Source organism: Rhinopithecus bieti, unplaced genomic scaffold (genome assembly GCF_001698545.2).
Source record: "Rhinopithecus bieti isolate Rb0 unplaced genomic scaffold, ASM169854v2 scaffold_947, whole genome shotgun sequence".
Lineage (NCBI taxonomy): Eukaryota > Metazoa > Chordata > Mammalia > Primates > Cercopithecidae > Rhinopithecus > Rhinopithecus bieti.
Window position 1 is genome coordinate 2,062,314 of NW_016803664.1, and position 26,334 is coordinate 2,088,647.

The 26,334-nt window shown below is 41.3% G+C and overlaps 1 protein-coding gene across 2 annotated transcripts in view; it reads right to left on the reverse strand.

Moving 5' to 3' along the window:
• The window catches only part of AQP9 (aquaporin 9), a 53,594-nt gene that overhangs the window by 6,887 nt on the left and 20,373 nt on the right, over positions 1 to 26,334 (reverse strand). For both annotated transcript variants that reach the window (XM_017896424.1, XM_017896417.1), the window contains exons 2-4: positions 12,558 to 12,684; positions 5,850 to 5,987; positions 4,046 to 4,164 (exon numbers count right to left, since the gene is read on the reverse strand). In XM_017896424.1, the coding sequence (XP_017751913.1) occupies positions 4,046 to 4,164; positions 5,850 to 5,987; positions 12,558 to 12,684 (384 nt within the window). The remainder of the gene's footprint in view (positions 1 to 4,045; positions 4,165 to 5,849; positions 5,988 to 12,557; positions 12,685 to 26,334) is intronic.

Genomic DNA, 26,334 nt, shown 5'->3' on the forward strand with positions numbered 1-26,334 from the left:
TTTCTTACTATTCTACAATATTACAATATTACTTTACTTATATTACAATATGACTACTAATAACTGGCATGTACTGGGTGAGTAATTGTGCCAGTCTGTCTTCTTTCCACAACACTGTTTCCAAGATATCGTTTCTTTCCAAACAATATCAAATGTTAGGAAAAGGATATCGTTATTTCAGGCTTTTCTAATAGAGCTAAACAAGTACTATGCTTTCAAAAGGAAATTGAGCAATAATTTAGCAATATACATTCAAAAACATAAATTTATGTATACAATTTGATGCTGCTGGATATTTGAGAATTACCCCGTGGAAATAATCTAAAACGTGGAAAAATCATTTTAAAATGTCCACTTTAGCAAAATTTATAGTACTGAAAACTGGAAGCTTTTACTCTTTTTTTAGTCTACCATATAGCCATTAAAAACTATAAACACAAAAGCTATGTAGTAATATTTAAAAATGCTTATGACATTAAGTGAAAAAAAATTTGTATATGCTTTGTGTTTTCCACAGCTGTCCCTCAGTATCTGTGAGGGATTGCTTCCAGGACTTCCTGCAAATACCAAAAATCCATGGGTGTTCAAGTCTCCAATATAAAATTGTGTATTATTTGTATATAACCTATGCACATCCTGCTGTATATTTTAAATCATCTCTAGATTATTATAATAACTAATATAATGTAAATATGGTATTGTTTAGGGAATAATGACAAGAAAAAAGTCTGTACATGTCCAATACAAATGCAATTTAAAAAATATTTGTGATCCATGGTTGGTTGAATCCATGGTTGCAGAATACACAGATATGTAGGGTTGACTCTACTTAAAAATACACATAAAAGAAAACTTTTAAGACAATAAACAAAAATGATAATAGGTATTCTAAATTGGCCGATTATAGCTGGTTTCTATGTTATTTATTTCCCAAACTACTGTTTAACAGTTAAATGATAACCATTATTTATTGAATATTTATTATATGCCAGGTACTTTATATGCTTTATCTCATTAAAACTTCACAGTAGGGGCCGGGTACGGTGGCTCACACCTGTAATCCCAGCATTTTGGGAGGTCGAGGCGGGCGGATGACGAGGTCAAGAGATCGAGACCATCCTGGCTAACATGGTGAAATCCCGTCTCTACTAAAAATACAAAAAATTAGCCAGGCGTGGTGACAGATGCCTGTAGTCCCAGCTAATGGGGAGGCTGAGGCAGGAGAATGGCGTGAACCTGGGAGGCAGAGCTTGCAGTGAGCCGAGATCACGCCACTGCACTCCAGCCTGGGCAACAGAGCGAGATTCCATCTCAAATAAATAAATTAATTAATTAATTAAAATAAAATAAAATAAAAACTTCATAGTAATGCTGTGAGGTAAATCCTGTTATTATTCTCAGTTTATAGATAAGAAAAGTTCAGTAGAACAAGGTTAAGACACTTGTCCAATGTCAAACTTGTAAGAGGAAGAATCAGGATGGGAACCAGGCAACTGATTTTAAAGTTTAAGTTCATTATCATTTCATCTGCTTTCCAAAATAATAATGTTAAAATAATTTTTAATATTAAAAGACACAGGTTCCCCCAAGAGCACTCTTCTGTGGAAAGCCTTCTCCGACTCTCTCTTGCAGAGTAAAACCTCCCGCCTCTGGGCTTCCATGACATTCTGACTTTACTTCTATCACTGTCCTTGTCACTCTGCAAAAGAATATCTGTTTACTTGTTAGATTGAGCCTCAGGCTCTGAACTCATTGAAGAAGGAAGAGCATAGAGCTGTACGTGGCTAAGTAGGTGCCCAGTAAATAGTTATTGGGTGAATAAGTGATTGATTATTAACTAAACCAAGGAATATGTTTGGACAATATTTAGAGCTAAGCAATTTAGTAATCTTGAGATAAAGTGACCCCAAAATATGGTCATGATGACCAAGAACTCTGTTGGGTGTTGACTGACTGATAACTGGTAATTTTTGGAACTCTCTCCAAAGCCTAAGGAATACAGAGAGCCTTCAGAGTTTGCTGATGGTTACAGCATCAGGGTTTTCTAATATTTACTTTTTCTACTTGACTATGTACACAATAATGGACTTAGAAATCACAGACCTTAGAGAAATTGCAAACTCACTCTGAGATAAGGACACAATGAAGAAAGCTTAGGATATGGTATGCAGGTCAGCATTGATCAAGATACAGCTTTGAGAGACTGAGGCAGGCAGATTATGAGGTCAGGAGTTCGAGACCAGTCTGGCCAACATGGTGAAACCCTGTCTCTACTAAAAATACAAAAATTAGCCAAGAGTAGTGGCTCATGCTGGTAATCCCAGCTACTTAGAAGGCTGAGGCAGGAGAATTGCTTGAACCTGAGAGGCAGGGGTTGCAGTGAGCTGAGATCATGCCATTGCACTCCAGCCTGGGCCACAGGCTCAGTCTCAAAAAAAAAAAAAAAAAAAAAACTTAGAGAAAAACCCAAAAAAAAACAAAATTGTCGTAGCTCTACTATGCTCTCTGCTTCAAATTTCTATTATAATATGGCCCCTATACTCCAGTTTCTTATCTAATTATATATTTTTTCTTTTATTTTCTTCTTTTTTTTGCCCAGGCTGAAGTGTAGTGGTGCGATCATAGCTCACTGCAGCCTCCAGCTCCTGGGTGCAAACTGTCCTCCCACCTCAGCCTCCCAAGTAGCTGGGACTACAGCTGAGCACCACCACACCTGGCTAATTTTTGTATTTTTGGTAGAGACAGGGTTTTGCCATGTTGCTCAGGCTGGTAGTGAACTCCTGGGCTCAAGTTGACTTGTCCACCTTAGCCTCCCAAAATGCAGGGATTAAGATGTGGGCCACCATGGCCAGCTCTATCTAATTATATCTTATTTTGCATTGTTCCCTTGTTCAATGCTCTTCAACTAGATTCTAAATTTCTGGGCAGATACTGTTTATAATGCATTTTTCTCATATTTTCTTTTATCCTCATAAGTAACTTCATGAAGGCTCATGTTACCCCATTTTACAAGTGAAAACTTGTGACCCAAAAGTTCAGTACTTTTCTGAAACCATGCAGGAAGTTGGAGGCAGAACAGCTATTTTAATTCAAGCATTTAGACTCTGCACCTTGGATCTTTACAACTCATATTTGCTTGTCAGTCTTTCAAGCTCCAGACACAGGGTCAAGCACATGGTGAGTTTTTAATAAACGCTTGTTGCCTGTTTGATTTATTGATGAAAGTGGAAAGTAAAAAAGCTAAGGACATGAGGGCATAGTTTTTCATCCATACATTGAATGGAGATGGGCAGAGCTGATGAATTGGAACGTCCATTTTATACACATGCCCATTCTGATCTGCTCCACTGTATAAACCTGATCATAGAAGCAGAACTTAGAGATACTGAAAAACATAGCCTTCCTTCCACTGCACTAACCAAGATGACCAGCAGCCTTCTTGGGACACCGTAAGGGAAGAAGAGTCTTTTGAGTTGACAATGTTAGTCCTGCCACAAGCTGACCAAATAGGTGTGCTATTGGTTACACCACAGTATGCTTGGGTGCCAGAAGCTTGTTTAAATGTCAATAAGGCAGAGATACTTCTAGCCACCTGACAGTTTAAATAAATAAACCTATGTACATGAGACGGAGAGGACTGATGATACCCTAGGCTCAGCTACCACCCTTCACAGTCCCTTTGATTTGAAATAGAAATGTCTTCTCTTGTGGCCTCCACACTTAGACCACATGTTAAAAGAGACAACAGTGAAGTGAACTCCATTTGTGTCTACAGGGGTTGAAACGTTTAGTCATTCATTCTTTTCTGGATCTCAACTAATGGGAACAAGTGTATGTATTAAAGAAGAAGAAGAAAACTTTTCTGGTGGTATCAGCTTCCTGCAAAGGTAAAACGATGATCAAGAAAGCTTGGGTTATGCCCAGCAACCTTTGCCGTTGGAAATACAATCTCTCCTTTCTGATTGGACTCTAATTCTCCAATGCATTTCCCTTATAAGAGCATATCTTTTCACCAAAGTTAAGTCTTTGTTGAATTTACACTTACTTGATCTGCAAATGCATTCGCCAAAGATAGATACGGAGCTGGATATGTTGCAAAAATGTGTGCTGTTGCATTTTCTCCCATGATCAGCAGTTTTCCACCAGCAAAGGACATAAGTCCATCTATGAAAGACAAAACTCCAGCACATTAGTGTTCTCTGGGAAGAGTTGAAGGAGGCCTATGCCAGGCCTTCTACTAAACAACCAGTCACTGAGGTTGAGCTTGGCATAGCCGTGTCATTTGTCTCTCTCTACTTCCGAGGAATGATAGTTTTAGGAATGCCCATGTGAATCCCAGGATGGAGGGTCAAAGGAAGAAGGCCCTTGGCCTCTCTGAATGGCCCACTCTAAACTTGGACAAATTCTTCTTCAATAGGGTCCTGGCGATGAATTCTCTTTTGTGGTAATTCTTGGACTTTTCAAGGTCAACTGAAAGCCAAAGCGGGGCTTGGTCTTGCTCTAGGAAGAATTTGTACTTCCCAGAGGGCTCTCAGTAACCCCTAATACCACTCCAGAATTTAAGGGTGTTGCAGTATACTGAAGACGCCCTTAGAGCTAGGGGTATGGCAGCCACTGCCACAGCCAGCACTGACCCCAGGCCATTCTTGCCATAGCAGTGGGCTCTGAATTTCCTGTGTGGCCTTGAATTCCCTTTTAGCCCTTTTAGACTCTAATTCTCAGAGAGACACTCTTTGGGGGAAAAGTCCCTTTCCATAATCTATTTCTCTTTTTCTTTTTTTTTTTTTCTTTTTTATTTTTTTTGGAGACAGGGTTTCTCTCTGCTGCCCAGGCTGGAGTACAATGGCGTGATCCGGGCTCACTGCAGCCTTGATCTGGGCTCAAGCAACCTTCTCACCTCAGCCTTCTGAGTACCTGGGACTACAGATGTGAGTTACCACACCTGGCTTATTTTTAAATTTTTTTTTTTTTTTGAAGAGACAAGCTATCCCTATGTTGCCCAGGCTGGTCTTGAACTCCTGGGCTCAAACGATCCTCCCGCTTCTGCCTCCCAAAGTTTTGGGATTACAGGCGTGAGCCACCACACACCTAGTCCTCCACGACTTCCTAAGGCCTTCAGTTTGGGAGTCATAATGTATTAAGTCTTACCTTGGGTTAGAAGGAAGGAGCTGCTTTAACAGTTGATTTCATGGAAACACCAAGGTGTTTTAGTTTGAAAGGCCTCGAGAGTCATGTAATTCAATTTTCTCATTTTCCAGAGGAGGAAACTGAGGCTAGTCAGATCAGATATTTAAGTCGCACAGGTATTTACTGAACAGCTAGAACTAAAGTCTGGTCTTCTATCACCAGTACTGTGTTTTTCCCAAGGACTGTTGCAGAGTGGAAGCCCTGGCTGTTTGATAGAAGGACAATGAGGCTCCCACCCACCCACATCTCTGCTGTGTCTCTTCCTTCAAAGATATCACCCCAGAGTCCTTCTCTCAATACTTACTGGTCACACCTTTGCCACCAGAAAACACCTCCTTTCCCAGCCAAATCAGAGACAGCAGTGGGGAAGCCACTGGTCTATTGCTTGTTGTTATGGATGTTCATGTTGTAGTTCTGGCTTGGCACAAAGATAGGCTTTCTTTAAGTTCTGCTTCCCATTTAAGATACGACCATTTTCATCAAGAGGATTCATGAATTTGCTGGAACGGTAATGTGGCCTCATTTTCTCAAATTTAGAACTTCCTGTCACTTGTAGAACGCTTCCTGTCCTTGCTTTTTTCTCACCTGTGCCTACCAAGTAATTCTGACTTTCAAATTATGCCCAGCTCTTCCTAATCTTAAGACTCAGGGACTTTACTCACCATAGTAAATGCCAAAGAGGGTTGCGGCCCCCGCAAAGGCTCCCAAGAACTGGGCTCCCACATAAAATGGCAATTTGAACCATTTCATCCGTCCAAAGAGACACATTGCAAAAGACACAGCTGGATTGACGTGGCCACCTGCAAAGAAGGGAAGATTGAAAAAGTGAGAAGGCAGGTCAAGATGAAGAATATACAGAAAACCATCTAGAGATCTCAGGTGGAATTCAGTCTTCTAGGTAGAGAACTACTGCCTGTGAGGAGAAACAGGGGTGTGTATGCACATGAAACAGAGAGAGTGTGTGTATCTGAGCAGGGAGAGAGGGAGGACTGATCATTTTCTTTTTTTTTTTTTTTTTTTTGAAGACGGAGTCTCACTCCTGTCACCCTGTAGTTGCAGTGGCCGGATCTCAGCTCACTGCAATCTCCGCCCCCGGTTTATGCCATTCTCCTGCCTCAGCCTCCCGAGTAGCTGGGACTACAGGCACCCACCACCTCGCCCGGCTAGTTTTTTGTATTTTTTTTTAGTAGAGACAGGTTTTACCGTGTTAGCCAGGATGGTCTCGATCTCCTGACCTCGTGATCCACCCCTCTCGGCCTCCCAAAGTGCTGGGATTACAGGCTTGAGCCACCGCGCCTGGCCAGGACTGATCATTTTCATGGCATCCTTGGATAACTGTTTAGAATGTTTATCTTGATGAAAGGAGAGTCAGGTATAAAAAGAAACTTGATGTGCTCAAGTGGCTCTTTATTAATAGGGTTGTATCCCTCTGTCTATAAAGCAATCACCCGAAACAGATTGATTTAGCTATTAACTTCAATATCTTTTAAAAGTCAATATGCTTATCCAATATATGTATAGGATTTAAATCTATATCTAGCAATTTCTCAGGCCATGACCAGAGGATATGAAAACAAGCTCAAAAGAGACGTATCTTTAAGGGAAAATGACCGTGGGTTGCTGAGGGTGGGGGCATAGTTGATTTTGAGGTGGTCACAGAGTTTGTGTGGCTAGTTCTCAGTTCCTCTGCATAAACAATGCATTTCTGTCATACACAGAAATGTAGCAACCCTTTCCTGAGCCCAACCCAGGCTCCAGCTAGAGAAATCAGCTTCCTTGACTTGCATCCAGCCATAAAATCAAATGGAGAGTTTGCTCTGTGGTTGGTCTCTAACATCTCCAGCTGGCTTTGCTAGTAACAACAAGAGCAGCACTTATCAAATACTTGCCAGACACTATTGTAGGGGTAGTAGGTGCATTTGATCCCCGAGATGGGTACTACTCCAGTTAACAGATGAGAAAACTGAGGCATGGACGGAAAGTAAGTTTCTTAAGGCTACATGATCAGTAAGTGGAAGAACCAGGATTCAAATTCAGGTTTATCTGAATTCTAGAGCTTATATTTTCTGCTATACCACTTCCAGACCATCGTCACTGTGTTTATAAAGGCTTCTCTGCTTTCGCGGGCAGAAAAATAAATAAAGAATTTTTTTAAATTGTCTGAGCATATAGGCTCACTTCCTAGTGAAAACAGATGTTCATTTGAGGAAGACAGATGACATTTTGTGTGGAGGGGGAATCAGAGACACCACGTTGAGATGTGGACTTTCAGGCTGTGGACTTAGTTGTAAACAAAGGAGAGACGATGGTGGTGATGATGATGCTGCTGATCCTACACAGAACCAAAAGGTGCACTTGTTTCTAGAAGCCTTTACCACTCCCTGTGGAGAAAGCTATGCTTTTTCCAAGTCTACAGGACAAAGTGGATTTGCAGTGGGTACGGGGATTCTGGCTACTGGCTAAGCCACAAGGGTCCTTTCCTCACCTGCCCCTGCCACTCAGTGGCTACTGTGAGTGAGAAAATGCCAGTGTATTGAAGCACGGATGATTTCCTAAAGCATTATAAACACTTCAACTGTTGGGTTTTCTTTTTCAGTGCAGGAGAGCCACAATTCTGGAGACTAGCAGTACACCTTACCAGGGAAGGCTAGAAACAGAGGTTAGGAGGGAGTAGGGGGCACACAGGGCAGTGGGAAGTTCCTCTTCTCCCAGAAGCTTCCTGCAGAGTAGCTACCTCCAGCTGCCTGGAGGTAGCCATTGTGAAAGGAAAACGGGCAGGGGGCCAGGCGCAGTGGCTCATGCCTGTAATGCCAGCACTTTGGGAGGCCGAAGTGGTTGTATCACGAGGTCAGGAGTTTGAGACTAGCCTGCCCAACATGGTGAAACCCCGTCTCTACGAAAAATAGAAAAAAATTAGCTGGGCGTGGTGGCAGGCGCCTGTATTCCCAGCTACTCGGGAGGCTGAGATGGGAGAATTGCTTGAACCCAGAAGGTGAAGGCTGCAGTGAGCCAAGATGGTGGCACTGCACTCCAGCCTGGGCAACAAGAGCGAAACTCCGTCTCAAAAAAAAAAAAAAAAAATTAGCTAGGCATGGTGGCTCGCACCTGTAATCCCAGCTACTCAGGAGACTGAGGCAGGAGAATTGCTTGAACCCAGGAGATGGAAGTTGCAGTGAGCAGAGATTGTGCCACTGTACTCCAACCTCGGTGACAAAAAAAAAAAAAAAAAAAAAAAAGAACAAGGGGGCTGTAAGGGATCACCTCCAATCTAACTCCCTTGAGTTTCGTCTACCAGTGGGAGATCTCTTTGTTTAACAATTTCCTCTTCCAAAATAAAATTTCCCATAAGTAGGTTTCTGTTTGTTAGCTCCTTCTAAGCATCTTGAGGCTGGAACTATTATTTACCTTGGACCTCACATGATGCAAGGCATTTAGTAGGTGTTCAATATAAAAGCTGAAGAAATAGGCTGGGCGTGGTGGCTCAAGCTTGTAATCTCAGCACTTTGGGAGGCCAAGGTGAGTGGATCACGAGGTCAAGAAATCAAGATCATCCTGGCCAACATGGTGAAACCTTGTCTCTACTAAAAATACAAAAATTAGCTGGGCGTGGTGGCACACACCTGTAGTCCCAGCTACTTGGGAGGCTGAGGCAGGAGAATCGCTTGAACCTGGGAGGCAGAGGTTGCAATGCTCCGAGATTGTGCCACTGCTCTCCAGCCTGGCGACAGAGTGAGACTCCATAAAGAAAAAAAAAAAAAGGTTGAAGAAATAATCAGAGGCCTTATTTAGATAGCTCAGACTACAGAGATCTACAGAGGAAAAAAAGTTGCTTGGGGATCAGAAAGGGTATGTCTGGAAGGGTACTTTGCAAAGCAATGAGGAAAAGGGCTGGAAAGGAGGCAGAAAGGTTCAGAAAGAGAGGTGGACAAGTGGCACCCTGATGCCTCTGGTTAGAGGCCAAGTGGCTGCTAGAAATTTCTCCCTGTAGAGATGAGTGGTCACCCTGGCTTATCACAAGGACAAGGCAGAGCAGTATATTGGAAAGAACATGAGAACTAGAGTCAGTGCACTCAACTCTTGGCTTTGCCAAGCTTGCTGGGACAATCAGATTATTCACATAAAGGGCCCATGGGCACAGCTGGAGCCCACAGGGCACAAGATGAAAGTCTTAGGTGAGCAGAGGGAACCCCTTCAATGTTCTATTCTATGCATATCCTTTCCTTCTCCCCACCCATACACAATCCTGTGATCAAGATAACCCTATATTTTATTTGTTGTGAAAACAAGGCTATTTGCTTTTTCAATAAGTTTATTTTAGTCATAAAATGCTACATCAAGAGCAATTACCATTAGCCTAAATGCTTTGTGCAGGATGCTACATAATTAGGGTATTATGACCTCTGATTGACTGGATTTGACTGGAACATTCCCAGGGGAGCAGGATGCTGTAACTTCTTTACAATAAGGTGATGTTTTATATTTAAAAGACAAATATCTGCTGACCTCGCTAGTCGGTGACCACAAAATGGGATCCCATTTATGCCCAGTATAAATTGGTTACTTTTGGAATTTTCAAGCAGATCTTACAAACCAGTATGTGCCCACAAACCAGTATGTTAGCTGCAGCCACAATGAGAAAGTTACCTCACACACACAATCCTCTCCTATTCCTGCACCTGCTGAAGCTGATATTGATCCTGTTGTCCACACAGATGTCATGATGGGCCATTGTGTTGTGCTGCATGTTCCCAAAAAGTTCCCAAAGCCACCAGTTCTCAAGGAGCCTGAACTGTGCTAGATTCCAGAGATAGAATGGTAAGGACTACCTTTCCAAGCCAATGTTACCATTTTCCAGCCAGTCACAGATACAACTCTATTTGTATTTTAGGGTGTCATAGTTGCTCATAAACATTTTGGTCAGGTCCTGACTCTCACCCAGAAGCACAGCTTCTACTGAAAGAAGTCCCATCAGTTTTGGCCCTTACTCTTCTAACTCAAGGGACTCAACCCCAGTTTAGAGGCCACAGAAGACTTCATACCATTTCTTCACTCCTTCTTCCTGCTGGTTCTTTCCCTTTTTCCCTCCTACAGTGACTGCAGAAATCCCCAGGTATATCAATGGACACAAACAGATATGGATTGCTGTGGTGAAGGGTGTTAACAACAGTGGTAGGGTCTGGGGCCAACTAATTCTAAGTATCGACTTGATGTTCAGTTCAGGGTGTTATGCAGGCAAAATACTCCAAAACCATGTCTCTACCTAAAAAAAGGCTGAAAATATGGCTACATCTACATTACCTGGTGAACGCAGTGGGAGCTTATAGGGGAAGCAGTTAAGCCTTGGCATATTTAGGGCAGTCCCCTGGTTTTTCTTGTGCTCTTCTTGGAGTTTGCCTTGAGGTAAGCAGTACAGTGCTGGGATCACAGCAAAAGCTGGACAAGAGTTTGAATGAAGACACTGTGCATGCTAACAAATCACATATACAGGAATCTGGGAGGTCAAGGCTGCAGTGAGCTGTGATCCCACCACCACAGTTCAGTCTGGGCAACAGAGTGGGACTCTGTCATAACCTGGACCGCCTTTGGATCTGAGTCTGGCTGGGATATGGAAAGGGTGCTAGCCGGTCAATGGCCATTCCAGGTGCACAGCCCAAGGAGCTCCCAGGGAGTCTAAGCAATTGTTCTTCAGTGCTACAAAGGCAGTGTTTGCTACCAGGCCAGCCAGCTTAACTGCAGGATCGTCTGCCCAACTAACCTGCTTGTAATGCCCTTCTCATAATAGAGCGTTGGAAATGCTGTGTAAGAATGGGAATGTGTTGGCTGGGTGTGGTGGCTCATCCTTGTAATCCTAGCACTTTGGGAGGCTGAGGCAAGTGGATCACTTGAGTCCAGGAGTTCAAGACCAGCCTGGGCAACATGGCAAGACACTGTCTCTACAAAAAAATACAAACATTAGCTGGGTGTGGTGGCTCGTGCCTGTAGTCCTAGCTACTCGGAAGACTGAGGTGGCCGAAGGTAGAATTGCTTGAGCCTGGGAGGTCAAGGCTGCAGTGAGCTGTGATCCCACCACCACACTCCAGCCTGGGCAACAGAGTGAGACTCTGTCTTAAAAAACAAAAAACAGGCAGGGTGCAGTGGCTTACACTTGTAATCCCAGCACTCTGGGAGGCTGAGGCAGGTGGATCTCCTGAGGTCAGGAGTTCGAGACCAGCATGGCCAACATGGTGAAACCCTGTCTCTACTAAAAATACAAAATAATTAGCCAGGTGTGGTGGTGTATGCCTGTAATCCCAGCTACTCGAGAGGCTGAGGCAGGAGAATCGCTTGAATCCGGGAGGCGTAGGTTGCAGTGAACCAAGATTGAGCCATTGTGTTCCAGCCTGAGGGAAAAAAGCGAGACTCCTTCTAAAACAAAACAAAACAAAAAACAAACAAACAAACAAAAAATGAGGATGTGCGCTTCACTGTCACGCAGATCATGTGAACCTGGGCCAAATCTTGGCTCTGCCTCTTTACCAGCTGCAGGGCTTCCAGTTATTTACTGACTCCCTCTCAGTAGGGATTTCTTTGTAGAATGGAGACAGTAATACCCACCTCAGAGTGCTGTTGTAAAGGAGAGGGAGATAAAGGCAGTCTGGCATTTAGCACAGTGCTCAGCATACATGGTTTCTCAGTACCCTTTCTTCTCTTATCACCAAGTCTTGACTCAATGCTCTTAGGATCCACACCAGGCTGCTGAAAGATTCTGAGTGTTTTTGGTAACCAGATCATTTCCACAGTCACTTCCTAAGTCCCTAGACTGCATTAAATTATCATCATTTCATTTTGTTTCTGAGAACCATGTGAATGGCTTCTAATCAGTTTACTCCTCAGGGCAGGATTAGACTAAGACGTTGTAGATCAGATCTACATGTCCATGAAAGCACCATCCATTTTGCAAGAGACCCAGACTCTTCCTGTTTGCTATAGATAAAGGTCCAGGACTTGCCTCTGTTGGAGTGACCTTCACTGAGCTATTCACAGGGTATCTGGGAGTTGGATTCCAAATGTGGGCTAGAGCAAGTAAAAAATCCCATTGACTGGTGGAGAATAAGATGCAGCAGCCAGACTTAGGAATGAATCCTTTATGAGCTCTAACCCCCATTTCTGTCTCTTGTTAAATGTTGCCTTTGCATAAGTTACTTACCATTGGTTGGTGATTTTAATTTTATCTATAAAAATTTAATTTTATCTGTAAAAATGGGATCCAATACACACTTTGGCAGAATTTTTAAGATATAAATAAATTAAGGTATGTGTAGCACTCAGCACTGTGCTGCCACATTGGAGTGGTTGAATTAATAGCAGCATTCATTATTTCTACTGCTTACCAGAGACACCGCCAGTTACATAAATGGCCATTGCAACTGCCATTGAAAATCCAACATTGATAGTGATGATCCCTCCAAAACGTCCTCGACTGAGAATAGCCTGGGCAACAGACCCGCATCCAAGGACCTGGAACGAGAGGGAAACTCAACAAGTAAGTGAGGATGGCTAGTGTCAGAAGTAACGGAAACTCGCAGTAGCAAGTATGTTTAAAACAAACTCGTGCATTGGGTTGCCTTGGGTTTTATACAAATCAAATTATAATGATTCAGCTATACGCAGAGCAAAATGGTGAACCCAAGGCTGCATTTGGCTTACAGATAGATGAGTTTTGCTGTGCCGGCACAATGCTCAGATTTTCCCTACATTTATAAATCAGGAAATTTCACACAATGATCTAGTTATCTGATTTTCTTTAAAATTAAATTTTTTATTTTGAGACAATTATAGACCTACATGCGTTGTAAGAAATAATGCGGAAAAGTCCCGTGTACCTGTTACCCGCTGGTTCCTTTTAATCAACCAGAAGATCTCGTTATTCACAGGGAAATAATCGAGCACAGTAGCAGCTGGGGGATCCCTTTAAACAGAGCTTATGCCTTCCTAACTGGCTCATTTCACTGCCCTTCACTCATTTAGGTCACCTTCCTGGCCTCTGTAGGTATTTGAGTTTGACAGTCCTGTTCTTGTAGCTCCCAGTATAAAAGCAGGACCAGGCACACAAACCACCATACACATATCCAATAAAGGGGAAAGGCCATTTGTACTATGTATTAGAAAAAATGTCTGATATGCAAGAAAACAAAGGAAAATCTTAGGGGGATAGATTTGGCAATCAGGACCCCCTTATTCTCATGTAATTTCTCCCTGATGGGGCTATAGTTTCCTAGGGAGCAGAGGCTGCCAAACTCACTGCTTCTTATATTCCCTATCGCACCAAGCCCAGTGCTGTGCTGACAGTAAGCATTCTGCAAACAGTTGCATAGTGAAGTGTGATAGTGAGTCTTCCACGGTCTTCAGCTGGTAGAGGATATTTTGGAGAATGAAATCCATATTCAGAAAGGTTTGCAATAAATATATGATGGTACATCCAGTCAGTAGACTGCTAGTCTACTGAAAAATACATAAGTAAAAGAAAATAGAATAAAGGAGATTCGTGTGTACCAAGTGGAAAGATCCCCAAGGTATATTATTAAAATTTAAAAAAGATACAGAGCAGTGCTAAAACATGCTGCCAATTGTATTAAATACATTACATGCATTTATTTTTATATATATGATCTCTCTCCATGAATACATGAGCAGCAGAAATGGGGTTAGACCCGAAAGGGTTGTGGGGAGCGCATGACTGGGACAGAGGCTGGAAGAGAACTTTTCATTGTATATCCTCTCTTTTTTTAAACCCATGTGTTTTCTACTTTTTTGTTTTAAATGGGCCCCACGTATTCATTGAACAATCAGTTAAAACCATTTAATCACAGTCCATTAAAGAAATACTTGGCAAAGGACAGTTCTTGGGAAAGACAGAACAGTTGCATACAATTTTGGTAGGAAAATGAGACAGCAAATGACCACCAGCTTTCACTGTGCTGTGGTTTAAAAAGCTAGTGTGGCCCTGGAGGCATAAGTGTAGGAATTATTAGATGATTAGATGGAATCCAGTTGGGATTTTATAACTAAAGAAGAGCAATTAACTTGAGGGACATATTATTTAGGGGCAGGAAAATAGAGCATATGAGGAAATATTTCAGAAACAAACAAATTTTAGGAAAAGAAGTTAACAATGTGAAGGCTTTTTATCAGGAAGATAATAACCTACTATTGTGTCTTTTCATAAAGGGTTGAAAATGGAAGAGTCTAAAACTAAAATATGAAAGCTTGCACAAAGACAATTTTTTTATTGTGATGAATTAATTCTAAATAGCTCCCACAGGAGCTATTTAGAGGAGTATAAGTTACAAACAAGAGATATTTAATACATATAGAACGATTTCTCTGACAGTGGAGAAATTACGTAGATGATGCTTTCATGTCCCTTCCAGTCTGCAATTCTAAGATACATCCACTTGTCTTAGCAAGCAGAGAAAAGGTGGAGAGCTTTGCACCCTACACTGAATGTTAAATACAGTTACAGCGAGAACATGTCCCCTTTCTCTTTTCAAAAAAAAAAAAAATCCCCTGGGTCCATTTTGTAGCCTAACAATTTCACCTAGACTTGACATTACTTTTTCCTAGAATCCTTACCTATTATAATAACTGCCGGAATTAAAACCACATTGGTGTCTTTCTTTCATTTGAATTTAAATCCAATTAAATGCTCTGGGCACAACTTCCAGGCGGAATGACATTTTTGTAGTATCTCCTAAAATGAGGAATAAAACAATACTGACAGCTGAGATGACTTGATTTAGACAGCCAGGGCTAAGAAGAGACACAAAAGAGAGAGGCCAGTCCTGAGCTATGATTGCTTTCTAAATAAGCGTCTCCCCTCTTTTATGATCCTGATGTACATGCACTTGTGCGAGTCTAGAGGGGACATAAAAGCTTTAAATGGTTCAAGTGGGCCCGTGGAGGCTTCTGCCTTGTCAAATTTCACTATGATTAATCCTCTCCTCTTCCACTCTAGATGCTGAAATGGCTTTTCTTAGGAGGATAATCAATGCTGTGTGCTGCAGGAAACAGGAGGAGAGATGAGCAATGTGGGGACTTCAGTTACCCTCATCAGAAATGCCGCTCAGAGGACTGGAGCCCAGATTTCCAGCACTGCATCCTAATTTAGAAATGTATTTGCTGTAGCCTGAAAAGCAACAAGGAAGCCAGGTAACTGCCTCCCGGTTTCTTCCTTTGCCTGCCTCCTCTTGCCTATATTCGTAGCACCAGGACAGCAGATCATGGACATTCTAATGTATCATGAGCTGCTTGCTGGAGATCTGGTCACCCACTCTGATTCTCTATGTGTTCAGTGAATTTTTTTCCTCCGAAAATGAGACAACTGTTTTTTATGGTATTGACGATAAAAGTTCCATCCTGATTCCCTGCTCTCACCTTCAAGAACTGCCATACCTTTCCCTTCTTAGACTCAAAAAGAGCACATTATCATATCCACTCTGCTTGATTTTCCTGGTCTCCCCATCTAGAAAGCATTTCTTTTTTTTTTCTTTTTTTTTTAATTTTCGTGCCGGAGTCTCTCTCTGTCGCCCAGGCTGGAGTGCAGTGACATGATCTCGGCTCCCTGCAAGCTCTGCCTCCCGGGTTCATGCCGTTCTCCTGCCTCAGTCTTCTGAGTAGCTGGGACTACAGGCGCCTGCCACCATGCCTGGATAATGGTTTGTATTTTTAGTAGAGACAGGGTTTCACTGTGTTAGCCAGGATGGTCTCGATCTCCCGACTTCGTGATCCACTCGCCTCGGCCTCCCAAAGTGCTGGTATTACAGGTGTGAGCCACCGCGCCAGGCCTAGAGAGCATTTTTAGGTCAATCGCCCATTCAGATTTTTCTGAACAAACCTGGTGTCTCTCCTCTGAAGTTCAATTGTACTGTTTATACTCTACAGTAAGTACTTAGTTACCTTCCAAGTGCCTAATCTTGATTTCCTTATCTAGAAAACAGTCTCTTGGGTTCCTTTCCATATTAACATTGTGGATATTCTAATGTATCATGGTCTGTAATATGAGAGTCTCTTTGATTTCATTCTGTCCTCTTGGGTGGTTTACTTCCCGAGTCCACCACCCACTCCTCCTCGGCAGGCCTACAGACCTTTAAGATTTCTTCTACCTTCTTGACAGGACCTAGCACTTGCTCAATCTAGCTGCCTCTTCAAGAAGAATTAGAAAAGTCACAAAACTATAGAGGAGATGGAGGGCATGACAAATGCATGGACACAGTGAAGATCTAGTGTTCGGTGAGTCCTTCACTGTGTCTTCAAAGTTCCTCATTAATCTTTCATTCATGTTCTCTCGATAGCTTCACCAAGCCTTCTCTTCTCTCATCAGCACGACCCACCCAACTGCCTTTCTGCATGTAACACCACCTTCTAGTTGACTCAGCACCTATTAATGGATGTGAAGACCAATGGTTACTCAGAATATCACACAAACTTTGTATTTCAGTTATCCAGCACTGAAGAATTCACCACCCCCAAACTTAGTGGCTTAAAATGATAACATTTATTTTGCTTATGAATCTGCAATTTGGGAGGGGTTTGGCAGGGCATCTCATCCCTGCTCTACTTGGTATCAAATGGAGTGGCTCAAAAAATGAAACACTGGAATTATTTGAAAGCTTGCATGTTCATGCATCTCAAGGTTGATGTTGACTGTTCGCTGATACCTTAGCTGGGGCTTACAAATGGTTTCTCCATGGGGCCTGGCTTCTTTACAATATGGTGGTTGAGTTCCAAGACTGAGCATCATATAGACTCCAGAGACTGTGCTCTTAAATCCTGTACCATGCCATCTCTCAGTTATACCATTTTGCTGGTTCTGAACTCGATAGCACACAGAAGGCATGTGATACAGGTATTATCCCTAAAACATCCTAAATTGGTGTTCACCTAACCCATACTGGATCACCTTTAGGGATAGGGAGCTCATTACCACGTTAGGCAGCTTGTTCTGTATACTTTTTATTGTTCCTGTGGTTGGAGCATCCTTCCTTACATGAAGTTGGACGCTTCCTTCCTGTAACTTCTGTCCATTAGCCCCCGGCATACTGTTGAGACCAAGGAGAATAAGCTTTTCACATACCAGGCATTGCAATAAGTGGAGGGGCATAATGCCCTCCCTGGGTTTTCTCTTTGTTTGGATACTTGTCCCTTCATCTTTGATCTCTGCGTCTCCTTGGACTCCCAGTGAGTCTCACCTGGGTAAGCTCTATGTTGTCAGTGTCTCTCTGAAAACACAGAGCTCAGAAATGGACACAGTCCTTCCATATTTGTGTATCACATTATGACATGGTAATTAACCTTCTGACTCATGGCTTCTATTGCCGTCTGGTGCGACTCTTAGCCATGGAATGTTATTTAACTGTTTACATATTTATGCCTGATTTTCTCAATTGTATAAGAAGATTTTCAAGATAATATGCTGAACTCTTTTTGTCTCTGTAACAGCTTCTAGTATATTGGATGTAATTGAGTAACAGATCTGGACATTATTTCCAGGGATGACACTTGTTGGCAATGTAAATGAACATGTTATTTCTCGTTCTCAGCTTGCTCATATATTAAAGGGGAATAATGATATGTGCCAGGTTTGAATCTTATGGTTTTTTGATAAAGAATCAAATGAGATAACATGAATAAAGGCAATATTTAAACAACAATGGGCAACAATAAGGGTAGGATATTATTGTTTTAGTATAAACTCAAAAATTCCAGTTTAGGGTGAATAGGTTAAGAAAATAGACCCATGAACTTAACTGCTAACTCGCTGCCTGGCAATAAAAACAGGAGAGAAAAGACATCTATAACAGAATACATCTAGTTGAAATATTTGCTGTTTCATTCCTAGTCATGGGATTTAATTTTGGTGAGAGAGGGAAAGCAGGAAGCTGATAAGATCTTCAAGGTGTTTTGACTATTTGTGATTACTCTCCAAAGATAGGCCATTTCATAATTGGCAGGATTTTAGTGCTTTTTGTAGGAAAGCAATGCTAGAAAATAGAAAGATAAATGCTTTTTTTTTTTTACTATCAGTTTCCATACATGGAAGAAGGAAAAGACTTCCATTGGAAAAGGAAGAAAGACACTTGAAAGGCAGAATTCCTACAAAACATTGATTGGTGGGAATTCCTCCAGTCATTCCCGATTACCCAGAGCAAAAATTCTGGGATTATTAATACCTGTTATTCCTTCCCCTTCTCTCCCTTGGCCACCCATAGTCCGTCATTCCCATATCTGGTCGTCTGCAGCCTCCAATCAGTGTCCCCACCTCCGATCTCTCCCCATCCAGAGACCATTCCAGATGAAGCACCACACACCACCTCCCCACTGCTCAGGAAATGTCAGCCCAGAGTCCTCAGGCTGGTACTCAGGGCTCTCCATTGCCTTATCTCATGATTCCCAGCCACCTTCCTTTCCAGTATTCTTTAGCACAGATCTGCATCAGCCAGGCTGACATCCTAGTCACTTGGAGCCCTTTGAGCTAATGACACTTGTTTTCATCTCTGCATATCTGCTATGCTGTGCCTTTCAGAAGAAACACCCTTTCCTTGCACCTTTTCCAACTAAACCCAATCTATTCTTAATGATGAGCTGAAATCTTGCCTTCTCGATAGGACTTTCTCTGACAACAGAAGCCCTCATTGACTTCCTGTGCCTACTCTACCACGTCTGCACTTTGCCATTTTATTATATACCTGCCACGTTGTCTTGTGGCACCAATACCCCCAAAACTATAATGTCCACCAGGGAAGTACATTTGTTTTTCAGGTTAATTGGAGAAAAGCATACAAATTTATTTAACATGTATACATGGGAAGAACTACAGAGTGATTACCCTAATTCTTTATATTCCATGCTTAAATATAATAATATTTGATGAAAGATATTAAAATATCTAAACTTAAGCAAGGGCAAAAAAAAAAAAAAAATCCCTGCTTTCAAGAAAAGCAGGAAAAGATAAAAGTTTAGTTTGGCCTATCCATCTGATAAGGGATTAATAACCAGAATATATAAGGAGCTCAAACAACTCAATAGCAAACAAACAAACAAACAAAATCCAAATAATCTGATTTTAAAAATGGGCAAGAGATCTGAGTAGTCATTTCTCAGAAGACATACAGTGACCAACAGGTATAAGAAAAAAATGCTCAAACAATCATTAATCATCAGAGAAATGCAAATCAAAACCACAATGAGATAGCAACTCACCCCAGTTAAAACAGCTTTTATCAAAAAGACAGGGAATAATGGATATGGAGAAAGAGGAACCTTTATACACTGTTGGTGGGAATAGAAACTAGCATAGTCACTATGGAAAATAGGGAGGAGGTTCCTCAGAAAACTAAAAATAGGACCGCCATATGATTCAGCAGTTTCACTACTGCGCATGTGTCCAAAAGAAATAAAATCAGTATGTTGAAGAGCTATCTGCACTCTCATGTTTACTGCAGCACTATTCACAATAGCCAAAATATGGACTCAACCTAAGTGCCCACCAACCAGATGAATGGATAAAGAAAATGTGGCATATATATGCAACGAAACATTATTCAACCATAAAGAAGGAGGAAATCCTGTCATTTGTAGCAATGTGAATGGAACTGGAGTCATTATGTTAAGTGAAATAAGCCAGGCATAGAAAGACAGACATCACATGTTCTCACTTTTATGTGAGAGCTAAAAAAAGTGGGTCTCATGAAGACAGAGAGTAGATGGGGTGGTTACTAGAGGTCAAGAAACGGCAGAGGAATGAAGAAAGGTTGACTAATAGGTAAAAATACATAGTTTGATAGAAGAAATAAGACCTAGTGCTTGACAGATCAGTAACATGACTGTAGTTAACAATAATCTATTGTATATTTCAAAGTTGCCAGAAGAAAATAATTTGCATATTTCTAGCAGAATGAAAAGATGAATATTTAAGGCAATGGATCACCCAATCACACTGATTTGATTTTTATACATTATATGAATGTATTAAAATGTCCCATATACCCCCAAAATATGCACATCTGTTAGGTATGAATAAAAAAAGAAAAGCAGGATACAAAACTACCCTGAATAATCCTCCTTTAAACAATGTGGAAATGATAAATAAATGGGAATCTTAAAAAACCCAACTTAATTTGGAGGTATGATATGAAATGTGAAAAGTAGGAGGTGTAATTTCTAAGAAATATCAAGTGGCACTGCTGGGCAGTTCCCAACTGAGCCATGACCCCTATGACAAGCTGTTTATTGGACACAATGTAAAAGCTGACATGGTGAAGTGATTACCACAAGCTGAAATGCTGGGAACAGAGAGGGAATAATCAACCCACAGGTTTTATTGCACGTAACCCTTCTCAAATCTCTTGTATATTTATTACGTCCTTTAAAGTGTAAAACAAGATAGTCCTAGCAGAATACATGGTGCATAACCGACACTCAATAAATATTTGTTCGGTGAGTATGTAAGAACTGAGTCCTTTCAGAAAAGCAGTAGTTAATGAAGTTTAGGAATTCCTTAGTGAAGTGTTTGTGAATGCGTGCAACCTGGGGCCAGGGACCACCATGGAACCCTAGAATTACTGCAAGAGGTCTATGATTCCTTGTGTGTGTCAAACATTGTCCAAAAATTGAAAAAATAACATGTCTTCTATCTTCTTTTTGTGATCTTGTGTTTTCAGAATTAATGAATACCAAAAGAATGTTGTAGTGTATAGAGTTCTTGAAAATTTTGAAGTTAAAAGATCTCCTTGGGAAAGATTGTCACGGGCTTTGGAATAAATACTGTACAAAAAGTTTACCATCTTGACTCATCTGTTTAGGGTAGTGTGAATAAAGGAATACTAGCTACCCTCTATTTAGTTCATTCTTTGTGCCAGGTTGCATGCTAAGTGCTTTACTTGTATTCCTTTATCACTATCCCATTATTAACAGTTACAACATTCTGGGAGGTAAGGAGTATTATCTCCATATCATGGATGAGCAAATTGAGGCTGAGAAAGATCAAAGCCACTTGCCTAATTTTACATCATTGTAAGGAGATAGAACCAGGATTTGATCACAGGTCTGTCTTAGTCAGAGGCCTAAACTTTTAGCCATCACACACTGGATGGAACAAGCGGTCATCAGATGCAGCTGATGCCTCCAAGAATCCATGGATATCTTCAGGGAGGATACTGGGTTTTCCACAGGATGTGGAATAGGGGCATCAGTTTTTTTGTCTGCATGTTGAAAGCAGAGGGCTGTCTGGGAAGGTGAGGACTTGAAGACCCCAGGTAGCAGCCATCTGTTCCCAATCTATCTAGTATAAATGGCCTCATTGTAAACCAGATGTGTCAGTCCAAAGAGAAAGGACTGAGGCTGAAGTTGCTTGTCTCCTTATAGTTCCTGGTCTTTGCCAGGACAAGTGCTTTTCTGGTAACAATAAGTATGGTCACCCTAGTTCAGAAAATATACAACACTCGCGCTTTGTCATCAAAGCATCTCAGGGACCTAGAAAAGAAAATCTTTCAGCTCCAATTTCCCTTCCTTTCTCAGAGATGACTGAGATATCTTGGTGATTACCTCCAGCTTTTTCAATTTATGCAAAATCTATTTTCTTGATTTCTGCTCACTTGATTTCTAGCTCCGCTTGCACAGACAACTTCCACTAGATGATCAAGCGCCCACCAGTAGAAAACTAGAGTGAAAGGTACAGTTAAACCCTTTCCTCTCTTGTTGTCTCTCACACTCTCCTCTCCTCATAGTGTCTTCCAATTTTGTGGTTATCAACACACACTCCCCGCTAATGCTGACCAAATATGCCTAATGCTGAAAGTGAGTATCGACCTAGAAGGGGCCTTTTCCACACGGATGAGCCACGCCCAACAGCCACATGGGTTTCTGTGGCACTGGTCAGCATTTGGGGCACTTACAAGGGAGTTGAACAATTCCCCTTACTCCCACCTGCCCCCTTTATTACATTTTATTTAGCTAAAGTCAAACAAGTAACCCAGGTGGACATTCTAAAATGCCCCAATACCTCCAAGTCTCACCCAGCTGGAATGTGTTCATTATTGTTCTTTCAAAGACTTTTCTGGGAAGCAGATCCGGTGGTGCCTGTTCAGGGCACCTTTGCTCCGTGCTATGTGGACAGCAGCAACGTGACCCAGGAACATGAGTTCCGTGTGACTGCTTTACCTCATACCCTGCTGCAGGTCTTCTTGGATATAGGGAAGGAACACATTTAAATTATTAAGCAAAAATACTCTCCAGTAATTTGTCATTAAATGATGCAAATATTTATAAAATCAGAAGCATTAAAAGAGCTTATTTGTGGCAACACGTATTTTAAATCAACTGATTTGTGTGTATGTATGCACACATATATGTGTGTTTGTATACATGTATATATGTGGTATGTATATTCTCATTTAGTCCCCTTTAGGGGGAGGAAAGGACTCCTTTTTCCATCTAAAGAAACCTTTGGACAAAGAAATTAAGTAATTTTCCTGAGGACATTTGTAGGGTAAGCGCACCTGATAGCAACAACTTAAGCCCACCCTTAGACTGACCCTGTATGGCAGATGCACCTGAATGTTCTGAGCTAGGGAATCTGGAAGTGGCCAACCCAGAGATGCGTTCCCTATCAATCATAAACATCTGAACCCTGTCCAGTTCTATGCAACATGGGCTGTACAAGGCATTGAGGCCCTGAGTTTTGAGTTAAATGAAGGTTGACAGGTGAAAGTCATTAAGAGGAGATTATTAAGCGAAAATACTATATAAACTGCATGCTGTTTACAGGGGATTGCAGTTTTCCTGCCCAGTTTGCGGTCCCTGGGCCGTGAGGTTACATCCATATTGATGAGGAGTTTCTTGACCGAAATGCGCTATGTTCGATGAACGATTTAAGGTACTACGTAATATTAAGGATTTTTAGTATGGGTTGATATTCATGTTGACTAGTTTGAGTTAATACGGTTGATATGGTGAATGTGTTATAGTTGATTCGGGGATTGTTAATATGCGGTTATATGTATGTGGATTATATTCTTGATGTACTTTAATGTATTAATGTACTATATATGGTTACACAATTATAGTACAATATATTATTCATGGGATTAACAGTACTGCACGAAGTACATAAAAGCACTTAGGTATTAGTTCATTAATACTGACATAGTGGTTGAAGTGTGTGCCGAAAAAAGTACAGGGAATAGTTTAATTAGAATTTCAGCTTGGGTGTTGATGGTGAAGAAGAAATGCTTCTTTCCTGAGTTGTCCTGGGGAGGGAATTCTCCATTTCTGGTTTATAAGACCAGAGTATTGAGTTATACTACAAGGGCAGTTTCATTTGAATAATTTGTTTTCAATTAGGGCCGTAATTGGTATAAGGTGAGGGTAGTAGAGATGCGCATAATGGATGCTGTTTGTCCGATGATAATAAAAGGGTAGTTGACTGGCTGCACTCTGATTCATGTGAGTGTGAGACTAGTGGACAGAATACTATGCCTTGCTGATTAGACATGTGAGGTATAGGAATAACTGCTAGAAGAAGAATGGAAAATATAAGGGCCAGTACACCCCCTAGTTTATTAGGGATGGATCATAAGATTGCATATGCAAATAAAAAGTATCACTCTGGTTTAATGTGGGGTGAGGTATTGCGGGAGTTGGCTAAAGTGTAATTATCTGGGTCGCTCAGGAGATCAGGTGAAAATAGCACTAGAATCATTAGAATTATTAGGAAGAGGAGGAGGAAAATTAGGCCTAGAATATCTTTGATTGTGTAGTGAGGGTGGAAAGTGATTTTGTCAGGGTCTGAGGAGATCCCTGAAGGGTTATTAGATCCTGTTCCATGTAAGAACAAAAGGTGAACAGCCGCTAAAGTTGCAATGATGAAAGGTAAGATAAAATGGAAGGCAAAAAATTGTGTAAGGGTGGCTTTGTCTACTGAAAATCCACCTCAGATTCATTGTACAAGATCAGTTCCAATATATGGAATGGCTGATAGTAGGTTTGTAATTACTCAGAATAGGTTTGTAAAAACTCAGAATATTTGGTCTCATGGGAGTATGTAACCTGCAAATGCTATTGCTATGGTCATGAATAGCAGGATAATACCAATATTTCAGGTTTCTAGAAATATAAATGACGCATAGTATAAGCCTTGGCCAACATGTAGGAAGAGGCAGATGAAAAATACTGAAGTGCCGTTAGCATGAAGATAGCGAATTATTCAGCCTTAGTTTACATCTTGGCTGATATTGGCGATTGAAGAGAAGGCAGTTAAGGGATCTGATGTGCAGTGTATGGCCAGAAACAATCCTGTGGTGATTTGGAGAATTAAGCAGGCACCAGTAAGTGAGCCAAAGTTTCCTCATGTAGAAATGTTGGATGGTGTGGGAAGATCAATGAATGAATGATTAATAATTTTTATTAGTAGGTGTTTTGCGTATTTTGGTCATTAGTGTTCTTACAGTTGAAATACAATGATGGTTTTTCATACCATTAGTCATGGTTGTAGTCCATGTAGGAATAATGGCTTATATTTTATTTTTATTAAGTATTCTTTTGGTTATAGGGTTTGCAGGTTTTTCTTTGAAACTGTCTCCTGTTTATGGGGATCTATGGTTAATTATTAGTGGTGCTGTGGGTTGTGGTATTGTGTTGAATTTTGGTGGGACTTTCGTAGGGTTAATCGTCTTCTTAATTTATTTGGGTGGTATAATGGTTGTTTTTGGTTATACGGTGGTAGTGGTTGTTGAGGAATATCCTGAAATATGAAGGTCAGGTATTAACATTTGAGGGGCTTTATTATTAGGATTATGAATAGAGTTGGTGTTGATTTGGCGAATGGCTGAGTATGATGGGATGGTCATTACAATCAATTTAATAGCGTAGGGAGTTGCATAACTTTTGAGGGTGAGGGTGGTTTGCGTGAGGATTCTGTGGGTGTGGCTGCTTTATAAAGTTATGGGTATTGGTGGTAGTTGCTGGTTGAATGTTATTTGTTAGTATTTATGTTGCACTTGAAGTTACTCAGGGTGATGATTAGATAATTAAGATTAGAGTTGGAAGAGGTAAAATAAAAAAAAGAAGAGGAAATAGAGTTTTTTAGGCCTTTTGGGGCAGATACGATAATGGAGGCTGATATCTGAGTTTGTGAAATGGTTTTTGGTATGGACTTTCCTAATCAAATATTTTGGCTTGTAAATAGGCTTGAGTGGGTGGGGGGGCTGTATGGTGGATTGTGGCTGAGTAAAAACCTAATATATTGGAGAAGTTAAATGTCTGTAATGGATACTTTAGCTTAAGGTTATTCATTATAAAATTTAGTTCTATTGCTAGTAAGAGGCCTAACGTGGTCACACCTAGGGCTGTGAGTTTTAGGTGAAGTGGCATAGTTGTTTAGGGGGATGAAGTGGGAACAATATTATTGGTAATGAGGCATCCAGCGAAGATACTGCTGATTATTAGGCACTTAATTGGGTTAATTAGGAAAGGGTTACTTTTATTAACAATAATCAGAGTTGTGAAGCTAGGTCATCCTATCAGAGGGAAGAAAATAATTTGGGTACTATAGACTGCTGTTAGGGAGGTTGCAATAAGAGTAATAAGAAAGGGCTCAGGCATTGGTGTATGACGTGTTTGCTGTTTCAATAATGAGGTCTTCAGAATAAAAACCTGTGAGGAAAGGCATACCTGTATGTGCAAGGCTGCCAATGATAAGGGAGGAGGAAGTGAGGAGTAGAGTCTTGAATAGTCCTCCTATTTTTCAGATGTCTTGTTCATCACTGAGATTATGGTTGGTGGATCCTGAACATATGTAGCTTTTAAAAAGACGTGGGTGGGGGCGGAGCAAGATGGCCGAATAGGAACAGCTCCAGTCTCCAACTCCCAGTGCGAGAGACACAGAATACGGCTGATTTCTGCATTTTCAACTGAGGTACTGGGGTCATCTCACTGGGGAGTGCCGGACAATTGGTGCTGGTCAGCTGCTGCAGCCCGACCAGCGAGAGCTGAAGCAGGGCGAGGCATTGCCTCACCTGGGAAGTGTAAGGCGGAAGGGAATCCCTTTTCCTAGCCAGGGGAACTGAGACACACAACACCTGGAAAATCGGGTAATTCCCACCCCAATACTGC